Raw genomic sequence first — 26,571 nt, 5'->3', positions numbered from 1 at the left:
CATCCATTCTTACCGGCCAATAACACACAACTTCTACTCATCCTCTTAGCAAACACATTACTACAGGTTTCCCATCTCTCTAACTCTTACCATGAGTTATTTCAAACCTATAAACCAACACACTGCGACCGCTCATTGGCCAAAACCTGGTGAGGAGCTGCTCCCCCCCTACAATCTCCACATCCATGAAGCCCACTTGCCTCACTTCTTTTTCTTGTTTGTCTCTCTCAATTCGCACCAGCAGACAGATCCATCCCACATCTGCTGCCGTCTTCTGCCATTCAAGAGACATAACAAGGCACCACCAGCCGACTGGGGTCTGTCCGCTGTCATGGTGTCACCACCTCGAGTGCTGGGTGCCCAGGGTCGCGAACTATACACCCACCAGGGGACTGGACTCGCTTTGTCATCTACCCCACAACTACACATCTCAGCTAACACATACATTATATCCTATTACACAGTTATAGCAATTCCTGGACTATTATCCCACTTCTGACACCATTATGTAACCGGTTGCTTTTGATAATAGTCGGAGAAGGCTATAACCACACAGATTTATAGAAAAATAAGAGATTTATTACAGAAAACAATACTTAGCTGCAGTTACAGATGGTACAGATGCATAGATGTTCCTTCCACAATGAGATGGGGAGCCCCATTGTATATTATGGACTAATATACACCCATTTCCCTCGATGACAGGATGCTGGGCACCTTCCATCCATGGTCCCAGCTGAGGCTGACTAGAAGCTACATACCCCCTGACCTGTATAGTAAGTTTGGGTGGGGGGTGATGTGCTTCCAGAAATGTCTATGTAGACCACTGATCACCATGGATGGAAGTTTCCCAGGCTTTGTACATGTTTATCAAGCAAAATGTGGTTGTACAATTACAGCTACATGCATTTGGGCAATAACAACAACTGTGTCCTCCAATGGTGACACTACTGGGGAGGTTTATGGCCGAACAGTTGACATAACAATACATCTACCTATTCCCATGCACATAGCTAAATACAAACCAACCCCACTTACACAGCCAGCTAAGATAGATAGATAGATAGATAGATAGATAGATAGATAGATAGATAGATAGATAGGAGATAGATAGGAGATAGATAGATAGATAGGAGATAGATAGATAGGAGATAGATAGATAGATAGATAGATAGATAGATAGATAGATAGATAGATAGGAGATAGATAGATAGGAGATAGATAGATAGATAGGAGATAGATAGATAGATAGGAGATAGATAGGAGATAGATAGGAGATAGATAGATAGGAGATAGATAGATAGGAGATAGATAGATAGATAGGAGATAGATAGATAGATAGGAGATAGATAGGAGATAGATAGGAGATAGATAGGAGATAGATAGATAGGAGATAGATAGATAGATAGGAGATAGATAGATAGATAGGAGATAGATAGATAGATAGATAGATAGATAGATAGGAGATAGATAGATAGGAGCTAGATAGATAGGAGATAGATAGATAGATAGATAGATAGATAGATAGATAGATAGATAGATAGATAGGAGATAGATAGGAGATAGATAGATAGATAGATAGATAGATAGATAGATAGGAGATAGATAGGAGATAGATAGGAGATAGATAGATAGGAGATAGATAGGAGATAGATAGATAGGAGATAGATAGATAGATAGGAGATAGATAGGAGATAGATAGATAGATAGATAGATAGATAGGAGATAGATAGGAGATAGATAGATAGATAGATAGGAGATAGATAGGAGATAGATAGATAGGAGATAGATAGATTAGGAGATAGATAGATAGGAGATAGATAGATAGATAGATAGGAGATAGATAGGAGATAGATAGATAGGAGATAGATAGGAGATAGATAGATAGGAGATAGATAGATAGATAGATAGGAGATAGATAGGAGATAGATAGATAGATAGATAGGAGATAGATAGGAGATAGATATAGATAGATAGATAGATAGATAGATAGATAGATAGATAGGAGATAGATAGGAGATAGATAGATAGGAGATAGATAGATTAGGAGATAGATAGATAGGAGATAGATAGATAGATAGGAGATAGATAGGAGATAGATAGGAGATAGATAGATAGATACAAATAAGACATGAAAACACTACATTCCTTCCTATCACATGAATAAGACACTTTAACTATCTGAAATAAACCCATCTGGTTACAACAGAGCTGGTGGGTGTTACAGACCTTCTGTCCCTCCATGATGACGTCACAGAGCTGGTGGGTGTTACAGACCTTCTGTCCCTCCATAATGACGTCACAGAGCTGGTGGATGTTACAGACCTTCTGTCCCTCCATGATGATGTCACAGAGCTGGTGGATGTTACAGACCTTCTGTCCCTCCATGATGATGTCACAGAGCTGGTGGGTGTTACAGACCTTCTGTCCATCCATGATGACGTCACAGAGCTGGTGGGTGTTACAGACCTTCTGTCCCTCCATAATGACGTCACAGAGCTGGTGGATGTTACAGACCTTCTGTCCCTCCATAATGACGTCACAGAGCTGGTGGATGTTACAGACCTTCTGTCCCTCCATGATGACGTCACAGAGCTGGTGGGTGGGTGTTATAGACCTTCTGCCACTCCATAATGACATCACAGAGCTGGTGGATGTTACAGACCTTCTGTCCCTCCATAATGACATCACAGAGCTGGTGGATGTTACAGACCTTCTGTCCCTCCATGATGACGTCACAGAGCTGGTGGGTGGGTGTTACAGACCTTCTGTCCCTCCATAATGACATCACAGAGCTGGTGGGTGGGTGTTATAGACCTTCTGCCACTCCATAATGACATCACAGAGCTGGTGGATGTTACAGACCTTCTGTCCCTCCATAATGACATCACAGAGCTGGTGGATGTTACAGACCTTCTGTCCCTCCATAATGACATCACAGAGCTGGTGGGTGGGTGTTATAGACCTTCTGTCCCTCCATAATGACATCACAGAGCTGGTGGATGTTACAGACCTTCTGTCCCTCCATGATGACATCACAGAGCTGGTGGATGTTACAGACCTTCTGTCCCTCCATAATGACATCACAGAGCTGGTGAATGTTACAGACCTTCTGTCCCTCCATAATGACATCACAGAGCTGGTGGATGTTACAGACCTTCTGTCCCTCCATGATGACATCACAGAGCTGGTGGGTGGGTGTTATAGACCTTCTGCCACTCCATAATGACATCACAGAGCTGGTGGATGTTACAGACCTTCTGTCCCTCCATGATGACATCACAGAGCTGGTGGATGTTACAGACCTTCTGTCCCTCCATGATGACGTCACAGAGCTGGTGGGTGGGTGTTACAGACCTTCTGCCACTCCATAATGACATCACAGAGCTGGTGGATGTTACAGACCTTCTGTCCCTCCATAATGACATCACAGAGCTGGTGGGTGGGTGTTATAGACCTTCTGTCCCTCCATAATGACATCACAGAGCTGGTGAATGTTACAGACCTTCTGTCACTCCATAATGACATCACAGAGCTGGTGAATGTTACAGACCTTCTGTCCCTCCATGATGACATCACAGAGCTGGTGGATGTTACAGACCTTCTGTCCCTCCATGATGACGTCACAGAGCTGGTGGGTGGGTGTTACAGACCTTCTGTCCCTCCATAATGACGTCACAGAGCTGGTGGATGTTACAGACCTTCTGTCCCTCCATGATGATGTCACAGAGCTGGTGGGTGTTACAGACCTTCTGTCCCTCCATGATGACGTCACAGAGCTGGTGGGTGTTACAGACCTTCTGTCCCTCCATGATGACGTCACAGAGCTGGTGGATGTTACAGACCTTGTGCTCCTCCATGATGACATCACAGAGCTGGTGGATGTTACAGACCTTCTGTCCCTCCATGATGATGTCACAGAGCTGGTGGGTGTTACAGACCTTGTGCTCCTCCATGATGACATCACAGAGCTGGTGGATGTTACAGACCTTCTGTCCCTCCACCTTCCGTTAGAGGATGCTCAATAGGGTTTAGGTCTAGAGATGTGCTTGGCCACTCCAGCACCTTTACTCTTTTTCTTTAGCAGTGCAGTCGTCATCTTGGAGGTGTTAGGGGGGGGGAGGGGGGGGTTATCATGTTGGCATACTGTCCCGCAGAGGGTTTCCGAAGGGAGATCATTGTATTATTTATATATATATATATATATATATATATCAGTTTTATATATAAGTATAGCGTATGGCATCAAACAGTATGACATGTCTAAGAACAAAAGCAGGTACAAATATCTACAATCTACAGTGTGAAACATAAACCACACAGCATCACAACATGGGGAACAATCAAGGTACTGAAGTTAAAGCAAGAACTATGACTTTTATGATAATTCACTTTTTTAATGAGTCCATCATGACAGCACCACATGGAGGATGTCACCCTTGACCCAACAGGAAAAGGAAATACAGAGAAAGGTTAATAGGGTACCTCCCCAATCCTACTTCAGTGTTATTATACAACACATAGGGAGGGAAATATAAGGTTTTGTCATGATGAAAAGTGAATTATCGGTAAGTCATTATTGCTTTACACATCATCCACATGAAAGCACCACATGGAGACATACCAACTTAGACTCTCAGGGCGGGACCACAGCTTGTAGCACCTTTCTCCTAAAAGCCATGTCTTGGGAAGTGCCCACGTCCAGCCGATAATGCCTGAAGAAGGTGTGAGGCGAGGACCAGGTAGCGGCTTTTTTTAGATTTGCTCAAGAGAGGCTGCTAATTTGGCTGCCCAGGAGACTGCAGTGGCTCGGGTGGAATGAGCTTTGAGACCCGAAGCTGCTTTTCCTCTGGCTGAGTAAGACTCACAGATAGCGGATTCTATCCAACATGCTATGGAACCCTTGGAAGCTTTCTTACCCTTGTTAGGACCCTGGAATTGGACAAGCAGATTTTCGTCTTTCCTCCAAGGTTTAGTGGTTTCCAGGTATGGCAGGATGGCACGTCTAACGTCCAGGTGATGAAAAGATTCCTCTTTCTCGTTGTTAGGGTTATCACAGAATGAGGGAATAATGATGTCCGGGGACCTATGAAAATTAGTCACAATTTTTGGAAGGAAAAGAGGATTTAATTTAAATACAATTCTATCATCCAGAACAGGAATGGGATCCTGTACCATCAAGGAGGATAGAAGAGTGAACCAGCTCCTTCTGGGCCAGTGGGGAGCTATGAAGATCACTTTAATGTTGCTGGAACGGATCTTCTGTAAGGCTCTGGGAATGAAAGGCAGAGGAGGAAAAGCATAGGCTAAATGGAAATCCCAGCTCTGTTGTAGGGAATCCAGTCCCAACGGGCAATCTAAGGGGTTCAGGCTGAAGAACATGTCTGTCTTCCTGTTGTCCCTTGTGGCAAACAATTCCACCTGTGGTAAACCCCATTTGTTTGTAAGTTGATAGAAGGTCTGGGAATTGAGCTCCCATCCCCCAGGGTGGATTGTTCTGCGACTTAAAAAGTCTGCTAGTTTCTTGTCCACTCCTCTTAGGTGGACTGTCGAAATGGATTTTACCTTCTCTGCCCTGAGAAAATTTTTGCACTTGGTCCCTCCTTGGTGGCGAAGGTAAGCTACCACTGTTGAATTGTCATACTAGATCTTCACATTGCTGTTGAGAAGCAGGTTTTCTGCCATTTTCAGAGTTTCCCAGACTGCAGCCAATTCTCTGAAGTTGGAGAATTGGAGGCTTACTTCCTCTGACCCTGTATGTGAAATTGGCTGACGTCTGTAGTGACCGGAATTACCGGATACAGCATCCATGGGCATCCCTTCTACAGGTTTGACTTTTTCAAGCACCAAAGGAGAGAGACTTTCACATTCGGCGATATGAACATACGTCTGTCTAATGTCAGTGGAGATCTGTTCCATACTTGAAGGATGTCGGCCTGAAGGATGCGAACATGATGTTGGCACCAAGGTACCGCAGGGATGGTGGCTGTCATCGAGCCCAGGAGGAACATGGCTTTCCGGATTGGGATAGATGTTTTCTCCCTGTAAGAGGAAATGTTCATAATTAGTGTGTTCACCTTGTCCCGAGGCAGAAATGTTTTTTTTGTTGGTTTGAGTCCAGGATCATTCCTAGGAACTTCTTCCTGCAGGATGGTATCAATTCTGATTTGTCCAAGTTCACTATCTAGCCGAGATCCTGAAGGGTACGAATAGTCATTTGTGAACAGAAAGGAGGAATGGAGATGTGGCAACTAGTTGGAGATCATCTAAATGTGGAACGATGGTCGTCCCCTGCTTCCTTTAGATGTGCCACTACTTCCAACATAATTTTTGTGAACAGCCAGGGGGCTGATGAAATCCTGAAGGGTAGGGCTTGAAACTGGAAGTGAAATGTCTGATGCTGTATCTGAACTGCAAACCTGAGATATTTCTGATGAGCAGGGTGGATAGGTATGTGGAAGTAAGCATCTTTCAAATCTAAGGTTGCCAGGGATGCCCCCTGATGGATAAGCGGGATGGTAGACTTTATTGTCTCCATCTTGAATTTTTTGTACTTGATGAATTGGTTTGTACTGTAAGTCCTATTGGCCTTGGTAACTAGAAAGAGGGTTGAGTAGTTACCTGAACCGACTTCCTCTTGGGGAACAGGAATGATGGCCCCCAAAGCTAGAAGATCCTGAACCACTTTCATTAGACGATCCATCAGTATATTTGAATTGAAGTGGGTTATACAAAACTTTGAGGGGAAGAGAGGTGAAGTCTATTAAATACCCACTGTTCAGAATATTGTCCGTAATATTGTCTGTAATATTCTCCCATTATTTGTAACAAAGAAAGAGCCTTTCCCCCACTCTCCGGTTGTCACTCAGAGGAGGGATTGAGTAGGAAACCTCTCCCGTGTCCTCCTTTTGGATAAGGCCATTTCCCTCCTTTGCCTTTACCCTTAAAATCCTCTTTCTTTTGGGTATAGTGACGAAAAGGTCATAGGCTGTTCAATACCCATAACACTTCTGATAGCCCTAATCAGGGTATCTGAATCCTCAGAGGAGAAGTAACATTTTCCCAACTCCTTGGGAGCAGGTTCAGCAGGAATCTCACCCTCCTCAGAGGCTTCCTTATCATCTTCAGATTCAGAATCAGAAATAACACTTGCATTTTTTAGGTTGAGATTTGTGGATATGAGAGGGAGTAGCAGAAGTGGAAGCAGAAGGGGTTAACTTAGAGGATTTAATCTCCGGGCGAATATTATTGCGTAATTAATCAAAGATGGATACACAGGAAGGAGGATTTAGCTTAGATAAACATACTTTACATAATTGCTTAGCATATTCATCAGGTAACTTAGTATTGCAGCCCACACATCTTTTACTTTTTGTCTTCTTTTTTGCGTCTCCTTTTCCCCCTAAGAGAGAGAGAGAGAAGAAAACCCAAAGTAACACAAGGAAGCGAATCAAAAGAAAAGATTGCTTTCCTATACAGATAAGTGAACCCCAAGGGGTTAACTTACAGCGCCAGCAGCAGAAGACTCAGCAGCCTCTCCAGCACCCCCAGAGGAATCCATAACGACAGAGAGAGTGAGACAATCTTACCATTTAAGTAGTCTGCTGATGTTTAAATCTGGCGCCAAACGACGTCTGAAGCTGCTGCTGAACTTCCGGTCCGGCAGGAAATCACAGTAAGGAAGTTTTTTTCAAAATGGCGCCAAAACGCCGTGCTGCAATTCTGGAAGTCCAATACAGGGGCGTCTGACGTCATCTTCCCGTCAGACACACCATGCATCTAGGCCCAGGAACACCCGCGGGCGCGCGTGGGAAGCTGCAGCATGGATGTCCCCCTGCTTAAACTCCAGTCGAGCACCGCAGGGAGACCGGGACCAAGAGGCATCCATCGAGGGATCCGACACTGAGCCAGAGGAAGACCAAGTAGGGGGGAAAAGAGAACAGACTCTGAACCGCTCCTAAGGCTATCGTCCAGACCCATGACCGTGAAGGATCACAGGTAATCTTTGTATTCCACTTGATCCTGACAGGAAAAACACTAAAGTAGGTTTGGGGATTTAACCTTTTAATCTTTCTCTGTATTTCCTTTTCCTGTTAGGTCAAGGGTGACATCCTCCATGTGGTGCTGTCATGTGGACGATGTGCAAATATCATTTTAGGCATCCAAGTTATTGCTAGTAATCATGTAACGAAGAGAAAGAGATGATTTGCCAAAACACATAGACATGGTTTAAGTAAGGGTAGGGGCCTCTTAAACCAATATCAACGTACGAGGTGAGGGATAAAATTGTCTTTTAGTATGTCACAGTACATGTTGGCATTCATGGTTCTCTCAATAACCTGTAACTCCCTACAGTAGGCTGCATTTATGCGGCCCCAAACCATGACACTCCCACCATTTTGCCTGACTGTAGGCAGATACTGATTCCAGAATCAGAAAGATGGACAGAAGAATCTGTCGCCAAGACCACCTCAACCAAATGGTTTGCTGTCTCTCTAGTGCCAGGGCTCGACATGTGGTGGAGAATGGGGTAGGATGACCCAGCTGTCGTGGTCCATGTGGGAACCAAGGACCGAATACAAGCAAGGTGGAGGTCCATTAGAATAATTTTAGAGAACTAGGTGCTAAGTTGAAGGGAAGGACCTCCAAGGTTGTATTCTCTGGAATACTGCCTGTGCCATGCGCATCGCAGGAAAGACAGCGGGAGCTGCGGGAGGTAAATGAATGGCTCAAGTCGTGTAGGGGAGAAGGGTTTGGGTTTTTAGAGCACTGGGCTGATTTTTTTTATTGGAGTACAGTCTGTATTCCACAGATAAATTGCACCTGAATGGAAGGGGGTCCGCTGTGCTGGTGGAGAGGGTATTATACTAAGGATGTGGAGGGAGGACAAAGTACACAATGATGTGTGTAATATATATGTAGGTTAGCGAGGGGTCACAACATTGAGGTGGCAGAAGGGACCTGTGGGGGGATAACCACAGCCTTCCCTTTATCCGCTGCCCTTATCCTCCCCCCACAGCCTTCCCTTTATCCGCTGCCCTTATCCTCCCCCCACAGCCTTCCCTTTATCCGCTGCCCTTATTCTCCCCCCACAGGACCCTTCTCCCTATCCGCTGCCCTTATCCTCCCCCCACAGCCTTCCCTATAAGGGCAGCGGATAAAAGGAAGGCTGTGGGGGGAGGATAAGGGCAGCGGATAAAGGGAAGGCTGTGGGGGGAGAATAAGGGCAGCGGATAAAGGGAAGGCTGTGGGGGGAGGATAAGGGCAGCGGATAAAGGGAAGGCTGTGGGGGGAGGATAAGGGCAGCGGATAAAGGGAAGGCTGTGGGGGGAGGATAAGGGCAGCGGAAAAAGGGAAGGCGGTGGGGGGAGGATAAGGGCAGCGGATAAAGGGAAGGCTGTGGGGGGAGGATAAGGGCAGCGGATAAAGGGAAGGCTGTGGGGAAAGGATAAGGGCAGCGGATAAAGGGAAGGCTGTGGGGGGAGGATAAGGGCAGCGGATAAAAGGAAGGCTGTGGGGGGAGGATAAGGGCAGCGGATAAAGGGAAGGCTGTGGGGGGAGGATAAGGGCAGCGGATAAAGGGAAGGCTGTGGGGGGGAGGATAAGGGCAGCGGATAAAGGGAAGGCTGTGGGGGGAGGATAAGGGCAGCGGATAAAAGGAAGGCTGTGGGGGCAGGATAAGGACAGCGGATAAAAGGAAGGCTGTGGGGGGAGGATAAGGACAGCGGATAAAGGGAAGGCTGTGGGGGGAGGATAAGGGCAGCGGATAAAGGGAAGGCTGTGGGGGCAGGATAAGGACAGCGGATAAAAGGAAGGCTGTGGGGGGAGGATAAGGGCAGCGGATAAAGGGAAGGCTGTGGGGGGAGGATAAGGGCAGCGGATAAAGGGAAGGCTGTGGGGAAAGGATAAGGGCAGCGGATAAAGGGAAGGCTGTGGGGGGAGGATAAGGGCAGCGGATAAAGGGAAGGCTGTGGGGGGAGGATAAGGGCAGCGGATAAAGGGAAGGCTGTGGGGGGAGGATAAGGGCAGCGGATAAAGGGAAGGCTGTGGGGGGAGGATAAGGGCAGCGGATAAAGGGAAGGCTGTGGGGAAAGGATAAGGGCAGCGGATAAAGGGAAGGCTGTGGGGGGAGGATAAGGGCAGCGGATAAAAGGAAGGCTGTGGGGGGAGGATAAGGGCAGCTGATGGGGAGATCCATTTATGGCAGATGAGAAGTGACAATGATTTAACCCACAGTATTTCAATAAATCCCATTTCTGATACTTAATGTGTTAAACTTGATGGTAATATAAAGAGCTAGAGACCTTGGTTCTGAGCAGGAGGAGTCTGTATAAGAACAGGGTGAGCAGGAGGAGGAGGAGTATGTCTGTGCTATAAGGACAGGGTGAGCAGGTGGAGGAGGAGTATGTCTGTGCTATAAGGACAGGGTGAGCAGGTGGAGAAGTATGTCTGTGCTATAAGAACAGGGTGAGCAGCAGGAGGAGGAGTATGTCTGTGCTATAAGAACAGGGTGAGCAGGAGGAGGAGTATGTCTGTGCTATAAGAACAGAGTGAGCAGCAAGAGGAGGAGTATGTCTGTGTTATAAGGACAGGATGAGCAGGAGGAGGAGGAGTATGTCTCTGCTATAAGGACAGGGTGAGCAGGAGGAGGAGTAGTATGTCTGTATGTTATAAGAACAGGGTGAGCAGGAGGAGGAGGAGTATGTCTGTGCTATAAGAACAGAGTGAGCAGCAAGAGGAGGAGTATGTCTGTGTTATAAGGACAGGATGAGCAGGAGGAGGAGGAGTATGTCTCTGCTATAAGGACAGGGTGAGCAGGAGGAGGAGTAGTATGTCTGTATGTTATAAGGACAGGGTGAGCAGGAGGAGGAGGAGGAGTATGTCTGTGCTGTAAGGACAGGGTGAGCAGGAGGAGGAAGAGGAGTATGTCTGTGCTATAAGGACAGGATGAGCAGGAGCAGGAGGAGTATGTCTGTGCTATAAGAACAGGATGAGCAGGAGGAGGAGGAGTATGTCTGTGCTATAAGAACAGGGTGAGCAGGAGGAGGAGGAGTATGTCTGTATGTTATAAGAACAGGGTGAGCAGGAGGAGGAGGAGTATGTCTGTATGTTATAAGAACAGGGTGAGCAGGAGGAGGAGGAGGAGTATGTCTGTGTTATAAGGACAGGGTGAGCAGGAGGAGGAGGAGTATGTCTGTGCTATAAGGACAGGGTGAGCAGGAGGAGTATGTCTGTGCTATAAGAACAGAGTGAGCAGGTGGAGGAGGAGTATGTCTGTGCTATAAGAAAAGAGTGAGCAGGAGGAGGAGGAGTATGTCTGTGCTATAAGGACAGGGTGAGCAGGAGGAGGAGGAGTATGTCTGTGCTATAAGAACAGGGTGAGCAGAAGGAGGAGGAGTATGTCTGTGCTATAAGGACAGGGTGAGCAGGAGGAGGAGAAGTATGTCTGTGCTATAAGGACAGGGTGAGCAGGAGGAGTATGTCTGTGCTATAAGGACAGGGTGAGCAGGAGGAGGAGGAGTATGTCTGACTGTGCTATAAGGACAGGGTGAGCAGGAGGAGGAGGAGTATGTCTGTGCTATAAGAACAGGGTGAGCAGGAGGAGGAGGAGTATGTCTGACTGTGCTATAAGGACAGGGTGAGCAGGAGGAGGAGGAGTATGTCTGTGCTATAAGAACAGGGTGAGCAGGAGGAGGAGGAGTATGTCTCTGCTATAAGGACAGGGTGAGCAGGAGGAGGAGGAGTATGTCTGACTGTGCTATAAGGACAGGGTGAGCAGGAGGAGGAGTATGTCTATGCTATAAGGACAGGGTGAGCAGGAGGAGGAGAAGTATGTCTGTGCTATAAGGACAGGGTGAGCAGGAGGAGGAGGAGTATGTCTGTGCTATAAGGACAGGGTGAGCAGGAGGAGGAGTATGTCTGTATGGTATAAGGACAGGGTGAGCAGGAGGAGGAGGAGTATGTCTGTATGGTATAAGGACAGGGTGAGCAGGAGGAGGAGGAGTATGTCTGTGCTATAAGGACAGGGTGAGCAGGAGGAGGAGGAGTATGTCTGTGCTATAAGGACAGGGTGAGCAGGAGGAGGAGGAGGAGTATGTCTGTGCTATAAGAACAGGGTGAGCAGGAGGAGGAGGAGGAGTATGTCTGTGCTATAAGAACAGGGTGAGCAGGAGGAGGAGGAGTATGTCTGTGCTATAAGGACAGGGTGAGCAGGAGGAGGAAGAGGAGTATGTCTGTGCTATAAGGACAGGGTGAGCAGGAGGAGGAGGAGGAGTATGTCTGTGCTATAAGGACAGGGTGAGCAGAAGGAGGAGGAGGAGTATGTCTGTGCTATAAGGACAGGGTGAGCAGGAGGAGGAGGAGTATGTCTGACTGTGCTATAAGGACAGGATGAGCAGGAGGAGGAGGAGGAGTATGTCTGTGCTATAAGAACAGAGCAGGTGGAGTATGTCTGTATTTTAAAGAGGACAGGGTGGGCAGGAGGTATGGTTTGTAATTAGGCTCCATTCACTTCAATGGAACGGAGTAGCAAAACCTGCACCCAAACTGGAGACAGGAGTGGTGCTGTCTGTGGAAGAAAGCGGCCATGTTTTTATAATGCTGGAGAACCCCTTTAAAGGGAATGTGTAACTTTTTCACATGTATTACTATAATTTCAGATATATCACAACAATGGTTAAAAAAATAGTTAAACTTTTATTTGTGTTTTGGTTCCTTCTTTATTTCATCCTAATGTGCTGCACTGGGGGCTGCCATTTGTAATAGCATCTGTCCTTTCCGTGCCAGCACGCCCGCAGGCGCATGGCAATGCTCAGCTCCGATGTCTACGGTTCTCTACCGCTGAACGTGGAGATAATGTAGGCCCCTTTGTGATGTCACGCCTAGCTCCTACATTATGACATGTGCAGGATTCCAGCTAATCGGCAGCCATCCAGCAGACGCTAAATCAACCTTTCTGCACTTCTCACCAATGCTAAGCTCTGCTACATCTGAATTACGCCCCATAAATTATAAATGTATTACCATCAGAAATGAGAGGAGAGGGACATGGGGCTTGTTAGAGAGAGGGGGGAGAGGGACACACGGCTTGTTAGAGAGAGGGGGGAGAGGGACATGGGGCTTGTTAGAGGGGGGAGGGGGGAGAGGGACATGGGGCTTGTTAGAGAGAGGGGGGAGAGGGACATGGGGCTTGTTAGAGAGAGGGGAGAGGGACACACGGCTTGTTAGAGAGAGGGGGGAGAGGGACACGCGGCTTGTTAGAGAGAGGGGAGAGGGACATGGGGCTTGTTAGAGGGGGGAGGGGGGAGAGGGACATGGGGCTTGTTAGAGAGAGGGGAGAGGGACATGGGGCTTGTTAGAGAGAGGGGAGAGGGACACGCGGCTTGTTAGAGGGGGGAGAGGGACACGCGGCTTGTTAGAGAGAGGGGAGAGGGACACGCGGCTTGTTAGAGGGGGGAGAGGGACACGCGGCTTGTTAGAGAGAGGGGAGAGGGACAAGGGGCTTGTTAGAGAGAGGGGAGAGGGACACGCGGCTTGTTAGAGAGAGGGGGGAGAGGGACACGCGGCTTATTAGAGAGAGGGGAGAGGGACACACGGCTTGTTAGAGAGAGGGGGGGAGGGACACGCGGCTTGTTAGAGAGAGGGGAGAGGGACACACGGCTTGTTAGAGAGAGGGGAGAGGGACACGCGGCTTGTTAGAGAGAGGGGGGAGAGAGGGACACGCGGCTTGTTAGAGAGAGGGGAGAGGGACACGCGGCTTGTTAGAGAGAGGGGAGAGGGACACGCGGCTTGTTAGAGAGAGGGGAGAGGGACAAGGGGCTTGTTAGAGAGAGGGGAGAGGGACATGCGGCTTGTTAGAGAGAGGGGGGAGAGGGACACGCGGCTTGTTAGAGAGAGGGGAGAGGGACACGCGGCTTGTTAGAGAGAGGGGGGAGAGGGACACGCGGCTTGTTAGAGAGAGGGGGGAGAGGGACACGCGGCTTGGTAGAGAGAGGGGAGAGGGACACACGGCTTGTTAGAGAGGGGGGAGAGGGACACGCGGCTTGTTAGAGAGAGGGGGAGAGGGACACGCGGCTTGTTAGAGAGAGGGGGGAGAGGGACAAGGGGCTTGTTAGAGAGAGGGGAGAGGGACACGCGGCTTGTTAGAGAGAGGGGGGAGAGGGACACGCGGCTTGTTAGAGAGAGGGGGGAGAGGGACAAGGGGCTTGTTAGAGAGAGGGGAGAGGGACACGCGGCTTGTTAGAGAGAGGGGGGAGAGGGACACGCGGCTTGTTAGAGAGAGGGGGGAGAGGGACACGCGGCTTGTTAGAGAGAGGGGGGAGAGGGACACGCGGCTTGTTAGAGAGAGGGGGGAGAGGGACACGCGGCTTGTTAGAGAGAGGGGAGAGGGACACGCGGCTTGTTAGAGAGAGGGGAGAGGGACACATGGCTTGTTAGAGAGAGGGGGGAGAGGGACACGCGGCTTGTTAGAGAGAGGGGAGAGGGACACACGGCTTGTTAGAGGGGAGAGGGACACGCGGCTTGTTAGAGAGAGGGGGGAGAGGGACACGCGGCTTGTTAGAGAGAGGGGAGAGGGACACGCGGCTTGTTAGAGAGAGGGGAGAGGGACAAGGGGCTTGTTAGAGAGAGGGGAGAGGGACATGCGGCTTGTTAGAGAGAGGGGGGAGAGGGACACGCGGCTTGTTAGAGAGAGGGGAGAGGGACACACGGCTTGTTAGAGAGAGGGGGGAGAGGGACACGCGGCTTGTTAGAGAGAGGGGGAGAGGGACACGCGGCTTGTTAGAGAGAGGGGAGAGGGACACGCGGCTTGTTAGAGAGAGGGGAGAAGGACACGCGGCTTGTTAGAGAGAGGGGGGAGGGACACGCGGCTTGTTAGAGAGAGGGGGAGAGGGACACGCGGCTTGTTAGAGAAAGGGGGGAGAGAGGGACAAGGGGCTTGTTAGAGAGAGGGGAGAGGGACACGCGGCTTGTTAGAGAGAGGGGGGAGAGGGACACGCGGCTTGTTAGAGAAAGGGGGGAGAGAGGGACAAGGGGCTTGTTAGAGAGGGGGGAGAGGGACACGCGGCTTGTTAGAGAAAGGGGGGAGAGAGGGACAAGGGGCTTGTTAGAGAGAGGGGGAGAGGGACACGCGGCTTGTTAGAGAGAGGGGAGAGGGACACGCGGCTTGTTAGAGAAAGGGGGGAGAGAGGGACACGCGGCTTGTTAGAGAGAGGGGAGAGGGACACGCGGCTTGTTAGAGAGAGGGGAGAGGGACACACGGCTTGTTAGAGAGAGGGGGGAGAGGGACACGCGGCTTGTTAGAGAGAGGGGGAGAGGGACACGCGGCTTGTTAGAGGGGAGAGGGACACGCGGCTTGTTAGAGAGAGGGGAGAGGGACACGCGGCTTGTTAGAGAGAGGGACACGCGGCTTGTTAGAGAGAGGGGGGGAGGGACACGCGGCTTGTTAGAGCGAGGGGAGAGGGACACACTGCTTGTTAGAGAGAGGGGGGAGAGGGACACGCGGCTTGTTAGAGAGAGGGGAGAGAGGGACACGCGGCTTGTTAGAGAGAGGGGAGAGGGACACGCGGCTTGTTAGAGAGAGGGGAGAGGGACAAGGGGCTTGTTAGAGAGAGGGGAGAGGGACACGTGGCTTGTTAGAGAGAGGGGGGAGAGGGACACGCGGCTTGTTAGAGAGGGGAGAGGGACACACGGCTTGTTAGAGAGAGGGGGGAGAGGGACACGCGGCTTGTTAGAGAGAGGGGGAGAGGGACACGCGGCTTGTTAGAGAGAGGGGAGAGGGACACGCGGCTTGTTAGAGAGAGGGGAGAAGGACACGCGGCTTGTTAGAGAGAGGGGGGAGAGGGACACGCGGCTTGTTAGAGAGAGGGGGGAGAGGGACATGCGGCTTGTTAGAGAGAGGGGGGAGAGGGACACGCGGCTTGTTAGAGAGAGGGGGGAGGGACACGCGGCTTGTTAGAGAGAGGGGGGAGAGAGGGACACGCGGCTTGTTAGAGAGAGGGGGGAGAGAGGGACACGCGGCTTGTTAGAGAGAGGGGGGAGAGGGACACGCGGCTTGTTAGAGAGAGGGGGGAGAGGGACGCGCGGCTTGTTAGAGAGAGGGGGGAGAGGGACGCGCGACTTGTTAGAGAGAGGGGGGAGGGACGCGCGGCTTGTTAGAGAGAGGGGGAGAGGGACACGCGGCTTGTTAGAGAGAGGGGGAGAGAGACACGCGGCTTGTTAGAGAGAGGGGGGAGAGGGACACGCGGCTTGTTAGAGAGAGGGGAGAGGGACACGCGGCTTGTTAGAGAAAGGGGGGAGAGAGGGACAAGGGGCTTGTTAGAGAGAGGGGGGAGAGGGACACGCGGCTTGTTAGAGAAAGGGGGGAGAGAGGGACACGCGGCTTGTTAGAGAGAGGGGAGAGGGACACGCGGCTTGTTAGAGAAAGGGGGGAGAGAGGGACACACGGCTTGTTAGAGAGAGGGGGGAGAGGGACACGCGGCTTGTTAGAGAGAGGGGGAGAGGGACACGCGGCTTGTTAGAGAGAGGGGAGAGGGACACGCGGCTTGTTAGAGAGAGGGGGAGAGGGACACGCGGCTTGTTAGAGAGAGGGGAGAGGGACACGCGGCTTGTTAGAGGGGAGAGGGGGAAGAGGGACACGCGGCTTGTTAGAGAGAGGGGAGAGGGACACGCGGCTTGTTAGAGGGGAGAGGGACACGCGGCTTGTTAGAGAGAGGGGGGAGAGGGACACGCGGCTTGTTAGGGGGGAGAGGGACACGCGGCTTGTTAGAGAGAGGGGGAGAGGGACACGCGGCTTGTTAGAGAGAGGGGAGAGGGACACGCGGCTTGTTAGAGAGAGGGGGGAGAGGGACACGCGGCTTGTTAGAGAGAGGGGGGAGAAGGACACGTGGCTTGTTAGAGAGAGGGGGGAGAGGGACACGCGGCTTGCTAGAGAGGGGGGGGGAGAGGGACACGCGGCTTGTTAGAGAGAGGGGGGAGAGGGACACGCGGCTTGTTAGAGAGGGGGGAGAGGGACACGCGGCTTGTTAGAGAGGGGGGAGAGGGACACGCGGCTTGTTAGGGGGGAGAGGGAGAGAGGGACACGCGGCTTGTTAGAGAGAGGGGGAGAGGGACACGCGGCTTGTTAGAGAGGGGGGAGAGGGACACGCGGCTTGTTAGAGAGGGGGGAGAGGGACACGCGGCTTGTTAGGGGGGAGAGGGACACGTGGCTTGTTAGAGAGAGGGGAGAGGGACCGCGGCTTGTTAGAGAGAGGGGGGAGAGGGGACACGCGGCTGTTAGAGAGAGGGGGAGAGGGACACGCGGCTTGTTAGGAGAGAGGGGGGAGAGGGACACGCGGCTTTGTAGAGAGAGGGGGGAGAGGGACACGCGGCTTGTTAGAGAGAGGGGTGGAGAGGGACACGTGGCTGTTAGAGAGAGGGGGGAGCGGGACACGCGGCTTGTTAGAGGGGAGAGGGACACGCGGCTTGTTAGAGAGAGGGGGGAGAGGGACACGCGGCTGTTAGGGGGGAGAGGGAGAGAGGGGACACGCGGCTTGTTAGAGAGAGGGGGAGAGGGACACGCGGCTGTTAGAGAGGGGGGAGAGGGACACGCGGCTTGTAGTAGAGAGGGGGGAGAGGGACACGCGCTTGTTAGAGAGGGGGGAGAGGGACACGCGGCTTGTAGGGGGGAGAGGGACACGCGGCTTGTTAGAGAGGGGGAGAGGGACACGCGGCTTGTTAGAGAGAGGGGAGAGGGACACGCGGCTGTTAGAGAGAGGGGAGAGGGACACGCGGCTTGTTAGAGAGAGGGGAGAGGGACACGCGGCTTGTTAGAGAGAGGGGAGAGGGACACGCGGCTTGTTAGAGAGAGGGGGAGAGGGACACGCGGCTTGTTAGAGAGAGGGGAGAGGGACACACGGCTTGTTAGAGAGAGGGGGAGAGGGACATGCAGCTTGTTAGAGAAAGGGTAGAGGGACACGCGGCTTGTTAGAGAGAGGGGGGAGAGGGACAAGGGGCTTGTTAGAGAGAGGGGAGAGGGACAAGGGGCTTGTTAGAGAGAGGGGAGAGGGACAAGGGGCTTGTTAGAGAGAGGGGAGAGGGACACGCGGCTTGTTAGAGAGAGGGGAGAGGGACACGCGGCTTGTTAGAGAGAGGGGAGAGGGACACGCGGCTTGTTAGAGAGAGGGGAGAGGGACACGCGGCTTGTTAGAGAGAGGGGAGAGGGACACGCGGCTTGTTAGAAAGAGGGGGGAGAGGGACACGCGGCTTGTTAGAGAGAGGGGAGAGAGGGACACGCGGCTTGTTAGAGAGAGGGGAGAGAGGGACACACGGCTTGTTAGAGAGAGGGGAGAGAGGGACACGCGGCTTGTTAGAGAGAGGGGGGAGAGGGACACGCGGCTTGTTAGAGAGAGGGGAGAGGGACACGCGGCTTGTTAGAGAGAGGGGAGAGGGACACGCGGCTTGTTAGAGAGAGGGGAGAGAGGGACACACGGCTTGTTAGAGAGAGGGGGGAGAGGGACACGCGGCTTGTTAGAGGGGGGAGAGGGACACGCGGCTTGTTAGAGAGAGGGGGGAGAGGGACACGCGGCTTGTTAGAGGGGGGAGAGGGACACGCGGCTTGTTAGAGAGAGGGGGGAGAGGGACACGCGGCTTGTTAGAGAGAAGGGGGAGAGGGACACGCGGCTTGTTAGAGGGGGGAGGGAAATGCGGCTTGTTAGAGAGAGGGACATGGGGCAGGTTAGAGAGAGGGGAGAGGGACATGGGGCAGGTTAGAGAGAGGGGAGAGGGACATGGGGCAGGTTAGAGAGAGGGGAGAGGGACATGGGGCAGGTTAGAGAGAGGAGAGATTCGGCAGGTTAGAGAGAGGGGAGAGGGACACGCGGCTTGTTAGAGAGAGGGGGGAGAGGGACATGTGGCAGGTTAGAGAGAGGAGAGTTTCGGCAGGTTAGAGAGAGGGGAGATGCTGTTCTGGCACTCATAGACAGGTGGCGATGTTGTGATAACAATCGTAGCTTCTGATGAATGACACCGACACACTATCACACAGCCGCTGCCGTCTGCACTCAGAATAGGAGAAAAGTGAATGAATGAGGGACCCCTCCCCCGCCCCATCTAACTCCCCCCCCCCCCCCGGGCCACTTATCCCTCCTGATCCTTCTGCAGCTCCAGCTACCAGGATGGCCGAGTGGTTAAGGCGTTGGACTTAAGATCCAATGGACATATGTCCGCGTGGGTTCGAACCCCACTTCTGGTAATAACATTTTACTCTATTATTATACAGTTCTGGTACTAAGGTTATATTATATTATATTATATTATACACGTCTGGTAATAAGGTTATATTATATTATACACGTCTGCTAATAAGGTTATATTATATTATACACGTCTGCTAATAAGGTTATATTATATTATATTATTATACACGTCTGGTAATAAGGTTATATTATATTATATTATATTATACACGTCTGCTAATAAGGTTATATTATATTATATTATACACGTCTGGTAATAAGGTTATATTATATTATATTATATTATATTATACACGTCTGCTAATAAGGTTATATTATATTATATTATACACGTCTGCTAATAAGGTTATATTATATTATATTATACACGTCTGCTAATAAGGTTATATTATATTATATTATATTATATTATATTATACACGTCTGGTAATAAGGTTATATTATATTATACACGTCTGCTAATAAGGTTATATTATATTATATTATATTATACACGTCTGGTAATAAGGTTATATTATATTATATTATATTATACACGTCTGGTAATAAGGTTATATTATATTATATTATATTATACACGTCTGGTAATAAGGTTATATTATATTATTATACACGTCTGCTAATAAGGTTATATTATATTATATTATATTATATTATACACGTCTGCTAATAAGGTTATATTATATTATATTATACACGTCTGGTAATAAGGTTATATTATATTATATTATATTATATTATACACGTCTGGTAATAAGGTTATATTATATTATATTATATTATACACGTCTGGTAATAAGGTTATATTATATTATATTATATTATACACGTCTGCTAATAAGGTTATATTATATTATATTATACACGTCTGGTAATAAGGTTATATTATATTATATTATACACGTCTGCTAATAAGGTTATATTATATTATATTATACACGTCTGGTAATAAGGTTATATTATATTATATTATACACGTCTGCTAATAAGGTTATATTATATTATATTATATTATACACGTCTGGTAATAAGGTTATATTATATTATTATACACGTCTGCTAATAAGGTTATATTATATTATATTATACACGTCTGGTAATAAGGTTATATTATATTATATTATATTATATTATACACGTCTGGTAATAAGGTTATATTATATTATATTATATTATACACGTCTGGTAATAAGGTTATATTATATTATATTATATTATACACGTCTGGTAATAAGGTTATATTATATTATATTATACACGTCTGGTAATAAGGTTATATTATATTATATTATACACGTCTGGTAATAAGGTTATATTATATTATATTATATTATATTATACACGTCTGGTAATAAGGTTATATTATATTATATTATATTATACACGTCTGCTAATAAGGTTATATTATATTATATTATATTATACACGTCTGGTAATAAGGTTATATTATATTATATTATACACGTCTGGTAATAAGGTTATATTATATTATATTATACACGTCTGGTAATAAGGTTATATTATATTATACACGTCTGGTAATAAGGTTATATTATATTATATTATACACGTCTGCTAATAAGGTTATATTATATTATATTATACACGTCTGGTAATAAGGTTATATTATATTATATTATACACGTCTGCTAATAAGGTTATATTATATTATATTATACACGTCTGGTAATAAGGTTATATTATATTATATTATACACGTCTGGTAATAAGGTTATATTATATTATATTATTATACACGTCTGCTAATAAGGTTATATTATATTATATTATACACGTCTGGTAATAAGGTTATTTTATATTATATTATAGACGTCTGGTAATAAGGTTATATTATATTATATTATACACGTCTGCTAATAAGGTTATATTATATTATATTATATTATACACGTCTGGTAATAAGGTTATATTATATTATATTATATTATAGACGTCTGGTAATAAGGTTATATTATATTATATTATAGACGTCTGGTAATAAGGTTATATTATATTATATTATATTATACACGTCTGGTAATAAGGTTATATTATATTATATTATACACGTCTGGTAATAAGGTTATATTATATTATATTATACACGTCTGGTAATAAGGTTATATTATATTATATTATACACGTCTGGTAATAAGGTTATATTATATTATATTATATTATACACGTCTGCTAATAAGGTTATATTATATTATATTATACACGTCTGCTAATAAGGTTATATTATATTATATTATATTATATTATACACGTCTGGTAATAAGGTTATATTATATTATATTATATTATACACGTCTGCTAATAAGGTTATATTATATTATATTATATTATACACGTCTGGTAATAAGGTTATATTATATTATACACGTCTGCTAATAAGGTTATATTATATTATATTATATTATACACGTCTGGTACTAAGGTTATATTATATTATATTATATTATACACGTGTGCTAATAAGGTTATATTATATTATATTATATTATACACGTCTGGTAATAAGGTTATATTATATTATATTATATTATACACGTCTGGTAATAAGGTTATATTATATTATATTATACACGTCTGGTACTAAGGTTATATTATATTATATTATACACGTCTGGTAATAAGGTTATATTATATTATATTATATTATACACGTCTGGTAATAAGGTTATATTATATTATATTATATTATACACGTCTGCTAATAAGGTTATATTATATTATATTATACACGTCTGGTAATAAGGTTATATTATATTATATTATATTATACACGTCTGGTAATAAGGTTATATTATATTATATTATACACGTCTGGTAATAAGGTTATATTATATTATATTATATTATACACGTCTGGTAATAAGGTTATATTATATTATATTATATTATACACGTCTGGTAATAAGGTTATATTATATTATATTATATTATACACGTCTGCTAATAAGGTTCTGCTGCTGGGATACGCGGTACCTCACACAGTACACGGGAAGACACGTGACAACTCCCGGGGAGGAGGGCGGGGATGTTACCTCACACGTCACAGCGCGCGGTTTGGCCACTCCTCCTCACACGCTACTAGCGGGCGCAGGGGATTATGGGACATACTGCGAGTGAGCGAATCAGCCGCAGACGGAACACGTGACAGATCTGGGAATGCAGCGCGCGGCCGCTCAGGTGCGCATGCTCATTGGTGTCGGCGTCCGTGTTCTGTCTACGCATGATCAAAGAAGCCGATGTCGGTGACTTGTATGCGCATGCTCAGTGGTGCCAGTGTCCGTGACTGATTTGCGCATGCTCAGTGGTGCCGGCCCCGTGCGCTGGGTTACCGGGAGTGATGGTGCAGAGCGGGGGGTAAGTGTGGCTGTGAATGGAGCGCGGGGCCCCGTGTTTTGGGGTCACTTACTTATTTCTGTTACTTCTTTGGTTGCAGAGTTAATGTGACTGGAGGTGAGCTGACTGATGGGTAGGGGGAGGGTCACCACGGGGCGGGGCAGCCTCAGAAGGGGAGGGGTTACCCGGGGGGGCGGGGTGTATAGGATGGCCGTGCTATGTTTGGATATGACGTCCGTGCTCTGTGTGATGTAATGGTTGTCTTCTCTCTATAGGATTCTGATGCTGAGGACGTCGCAGACACATGGCCGCCTCTGAGAGCGATGCGGGTAACGTGCCGACACGAGGGAGTGATGGCGGTAATGTGCCGACACGAGGGAGTGATGGCGGTAATGTGCCGACACGAGGGAATGATGCCGGTAATGTGCCGACACGAGGGAGTGATGGCGGTAATGTGCCGACACGAGGGAGCGATGCGGGTAACGTGCCGACACGAGGGAGTGATGGCGGTAACGTGCCGACACGAGGGAGTGATGCGGGTAACGTGCCGACACGAGGGAATGATGCCGGTAATGTGCCGACACGAGGGAATGATGCCGGTAATGTGCCGACACGAGGGAGCGATGCGGGTAACGTGCCGACACGAGGGAGTGATGGCGGTAACGTGCCGACACGAGGGAGTGATGCGGGTAACGTGCCGACACGAGGGAGTGATGGCGGTAATGTGCCGACACGAGGGAGTGATGCGGGTAACGTGCCGACACGAGGGAGTGATGCGGGTAATGTGCCGACACATGGGGGGGATGCCAGTAACGTGCCGACACGAGGGAGTGATGGCGGTAACGTGCCGACACATGGGGGGGGATGCCAGTAACATGCCGACACATGGGGGGGGGGATGCCAGTAACGTGCCGACACATGGGGGGGGGATGCCGGTAATGTGCCGACACGAGGGAGTGATGCCAGTAACGTGCCGACACGAGGGAGTGATGGCGGTAACGTGCCGACACATGGGGGGGGATGCCAGTAACGTGCCGACACATGGGGGGGGATGCCGGTAATGTGCCGACACATGGGGGGGGGATGCCGGTAATGTGCCGACACGAGGGAGTGATGCCGGTAATGTGCCGACACATGGGGGGGGGGATGCCGGTAATGTGCCGACACGAGGGAGTGATGCCGGTAATGTGCCGACACATGGGGGGGGGATGCCGGTAATGTGCCGACACGAGGGAGTGATGCCGGTAATGTGCCGACACATGGGGGGGGATGCCAGTAACGTGCCGACACATGGGGGGGATGCCAGTAACGTGCCGACACATGGGGGGGATGCCAGTAACGTGCCGACACATGGGGGGGATGCCAGTAACGTGCCGACACGAGGGAGTGATGCCGGTAATGTGCCGACACATGGGGGGGGATGCCAGTAACGTGCCGACACATGGGGGGGATGCCAGTAACGTGCCGACACATGGGGGGGATGCCAGTAACGTCCCGACACGAGGGAGTGATGCCGGTAATGTGCCGACACATGGGGGGGGATGCCAGTAACGTGCCGACACATGGGGGGGATGCCAGTAACGTGCCGACACGAGGGAGTGATGCGGGTAACGTGCCGACACATGGGGGGGGATGCCAGTAACGTGCCGACACATGGGGGGGGATGCCAGTAACGTGCCGACACGAGGGAGTGATGGCGGTAATGTGCCGACATATGGGGGGGGATGCGGTTAACGTGCCGACACGAGGGAGTGATGCGGGTAACGTGCCGACACGAGGGAGTGATGCGGGTAATGTGCCGACACATGGGGGGGGATGCGGTTAACGTGCCGACACATGGGGGGGATGCGGTTAACGTGCCGACACGAGGGAGTGATGCGGGTAATGTGCCGACACATGGGGGGGGATGCGGTTAACGTGCCGACACGAGGGAGTGATGCGGGTAATGTGCCGACACGAGGGAGTGATGGCGGTAATGTGCCGACACATGGGGGGGATGCGGTTAACGTGCGGACACGAGGGAGTGATGCGGGTAACGTGCCGACACGAGGGAGTGATGCGGGTAACGTGCCGACACGAGGGAGTGATGCGGGTAACGTGCCGACACATGGGGGGGGATGCCAGTAACGTGCCGACACAAGGGAGTGATGCCAGTAACGTGCCGACACATGGGGGGGGATGCGGGTTAATGTGCCGACACATGGGGGGGGATGCCAGTAACGTGCCGACACGAGGGAGTGATGGTGGTAATGTGCCGACACGGAGTGATGCTGGTAATGTGCCGACACATGGGGGATGCGGGTAACGTGTCGACACGAGGGAGCGATGCGGGTAACGTGCCGACACAGAGTGATGCGGGTAACGTGCCGACACGAGGGAGTGATGGCGGTAACGTGCCGACACATGGGGGGGGATGCCAGTAACGTGCCGACACGAGGCAGTGATGCCAGTAACGTGCCGACACGAGGCAGTGATGCCAGTAACGTGCCGACACGAGGGATTGATGCCAGTAACGTGCCGACACATGGGGGGGATGCCAGTAACGTGCCGACACGAGGGAGTGATGCGGGTAACGTGCCGACACGAGGGAGTGATGCCGGTAACGTGCCGACACGTGGGGAGTGATGCGGGTAACGTGCCGACACGAGGGAGTGATGGCGGTAATGTGCAGACACGAGGGAGTGATGCGGTTAACGTGCCGACACGAGGGAGTGATGCGGGTAACGTGCCGACACGAGGGAGTGATGCCGGTAATGTGCCGACACATGGGGGGATGCCAGTAACGTGCCGACAGGAGAGAGTGATGGCGGTAATGTGCAGACACGAGGGAGTGATGCGGGTAACGTGCCGACAGGAGGGAGTGATGCCAGTAACATGCCGACACATGGGGGGGGGGGGTGCTAGTATTGTGCTGACACGTGGGGGGGATGCCATTAACGTGCCGACACGAGGGAGTGATGCGGGTAATGTGCAGACACGAGGGAGTGATGGCGGTAATGTAAAGACACGTGGGGGGGATGCGGGTAATGTGCAGACACGTGGGGGGGGATGCGGGTAATGTGCAGACACGTGGGGGGGGATGCGGGTAATGTGCAGACACGTGGGGGGGGATGCGGGTAACGTGCAGACACGTGGGGGGGGATGCGGGTAACGTGCAGACATGTGGGGGGGGGATGCGGGTAATGTGCAGACACGTGGGGGGGGATGCGGGTAACGTGCAGACACGTGGGGGGGGGATGCGGGTAACGTGCAGACATGTGGGGGGGGGATGCGGGTAATGTGCAGACACGTGGGGTGATGCGGGTAATGTGCAGACACGTGGGGGGGGATGCGGGTAATGTGCAGACACGTGGGGGGGGATGCGGGTAATGTGCAGACACGTGGGGGGGGATGCGGGTAATGTGCAGACACGTGGGGGGGGATGCGGGTAATGTGCAGACACGTGGGGGGGGATGCGGGTAATGTGCCGACACGAGGGAGTGATGGCGGTAATGTGCCGACACATGGGGGGGATGCGGTTAACGTGCGGACACGAGGGAGTGATGCGGGTAACGTGCCGACACGCGGGAGTGATGCGGGTAACGTGCCGACACGAGGGAGTGATGCGGGTAACGTGCCGACACATGGGGGGGGATGCCAGTAACGTGCCGACACAAGGGAGTGATGCCAGTAACGTGCCGACACATGGGGGGGGATGCGGGTAATGTGCCGACACATGGGGGGGGATGCCAGTAACGTGCCGACACGAGGGAGTGATGGTGGTAATGTGCCGACACGGAGTGATGCTGGTAATGTGCCGACACATGGGGGATGCGGGTAACGTGCCGACACGAGGGAGCGATGCGGGTAACGTGCCGACACAGAGTGATGCGGGTAACGTGCCGACACGAGGGAGTGATGGCGGTAACGTGCCGACACATGGGGGGGGATGCCAGTAACGTGCCGACACGAGGCAGTGATGCCAGTAACATGCCGACACGAGGCAGTG

General features: G+C 49.7%; 1 protein-coding gene and 1 non-coding gene across 6 annotated transcripts in view; both read left to right on the top strand.

Annotated features, from left to right (window-relative positions):
* The first annotated feature begins 3,840 nt into the window (after positions 1 to 3,840).
* LOC138765916 (uncharacterized) overlaps positions 3,841 to 26,571 on the top strand; it is a 45,092-nt gene continuing 22,361 nt past the window's right edge. For 2 of the 5 annotated variants that reach the window (XM_069943068.1, XM_069943067.1), the window contains exons 1-2: positions 22,445 to 22,604; positions 22,859 to 22,912. In XM_069943068.1, the coding sequence (XP_069799169.1) occupies positions 22,888 to 22,912 (25 nt within the window). In that variant the 5' untranslated portion in view covers positions 22,445 to 22,604; positions 22,859 to 22,887. The other 3 variants (XM_069943065.1, XM_069943064.1, XM_069943063.1) reach the window with 3 other exon arrangements.
* On the top strand, positions 19,146 to 19,228 carry TRNAL-UAA (transfer RNA leucine (anticodon UAA)). Its single transcript has one exon. It is a non-coding gene; the product is annotated as a tRNA-Leu (tRNA).

This window comes from Dendropsophus ebraccatus, chromosome 10 (genome assembly GCF_027789765.1).
Source record: "Dendropsophus ebraccatus isolate aDenEbr1 chromosome 10, aDenEbr1.pat, whole genome shotgun sequence".
In the NCBI taxonomy this organism is placed as follows: Eukaryota; Metazoa; Chordata; class Amphibia; order Anura; family Hylidae; genus Dendropsophus; species Dendropsophus ebraccatus.
Note: the sequence above shows the minus strand (reverse complement) of the source record. Positions and strands in the feature narration are given on the sequence as shown.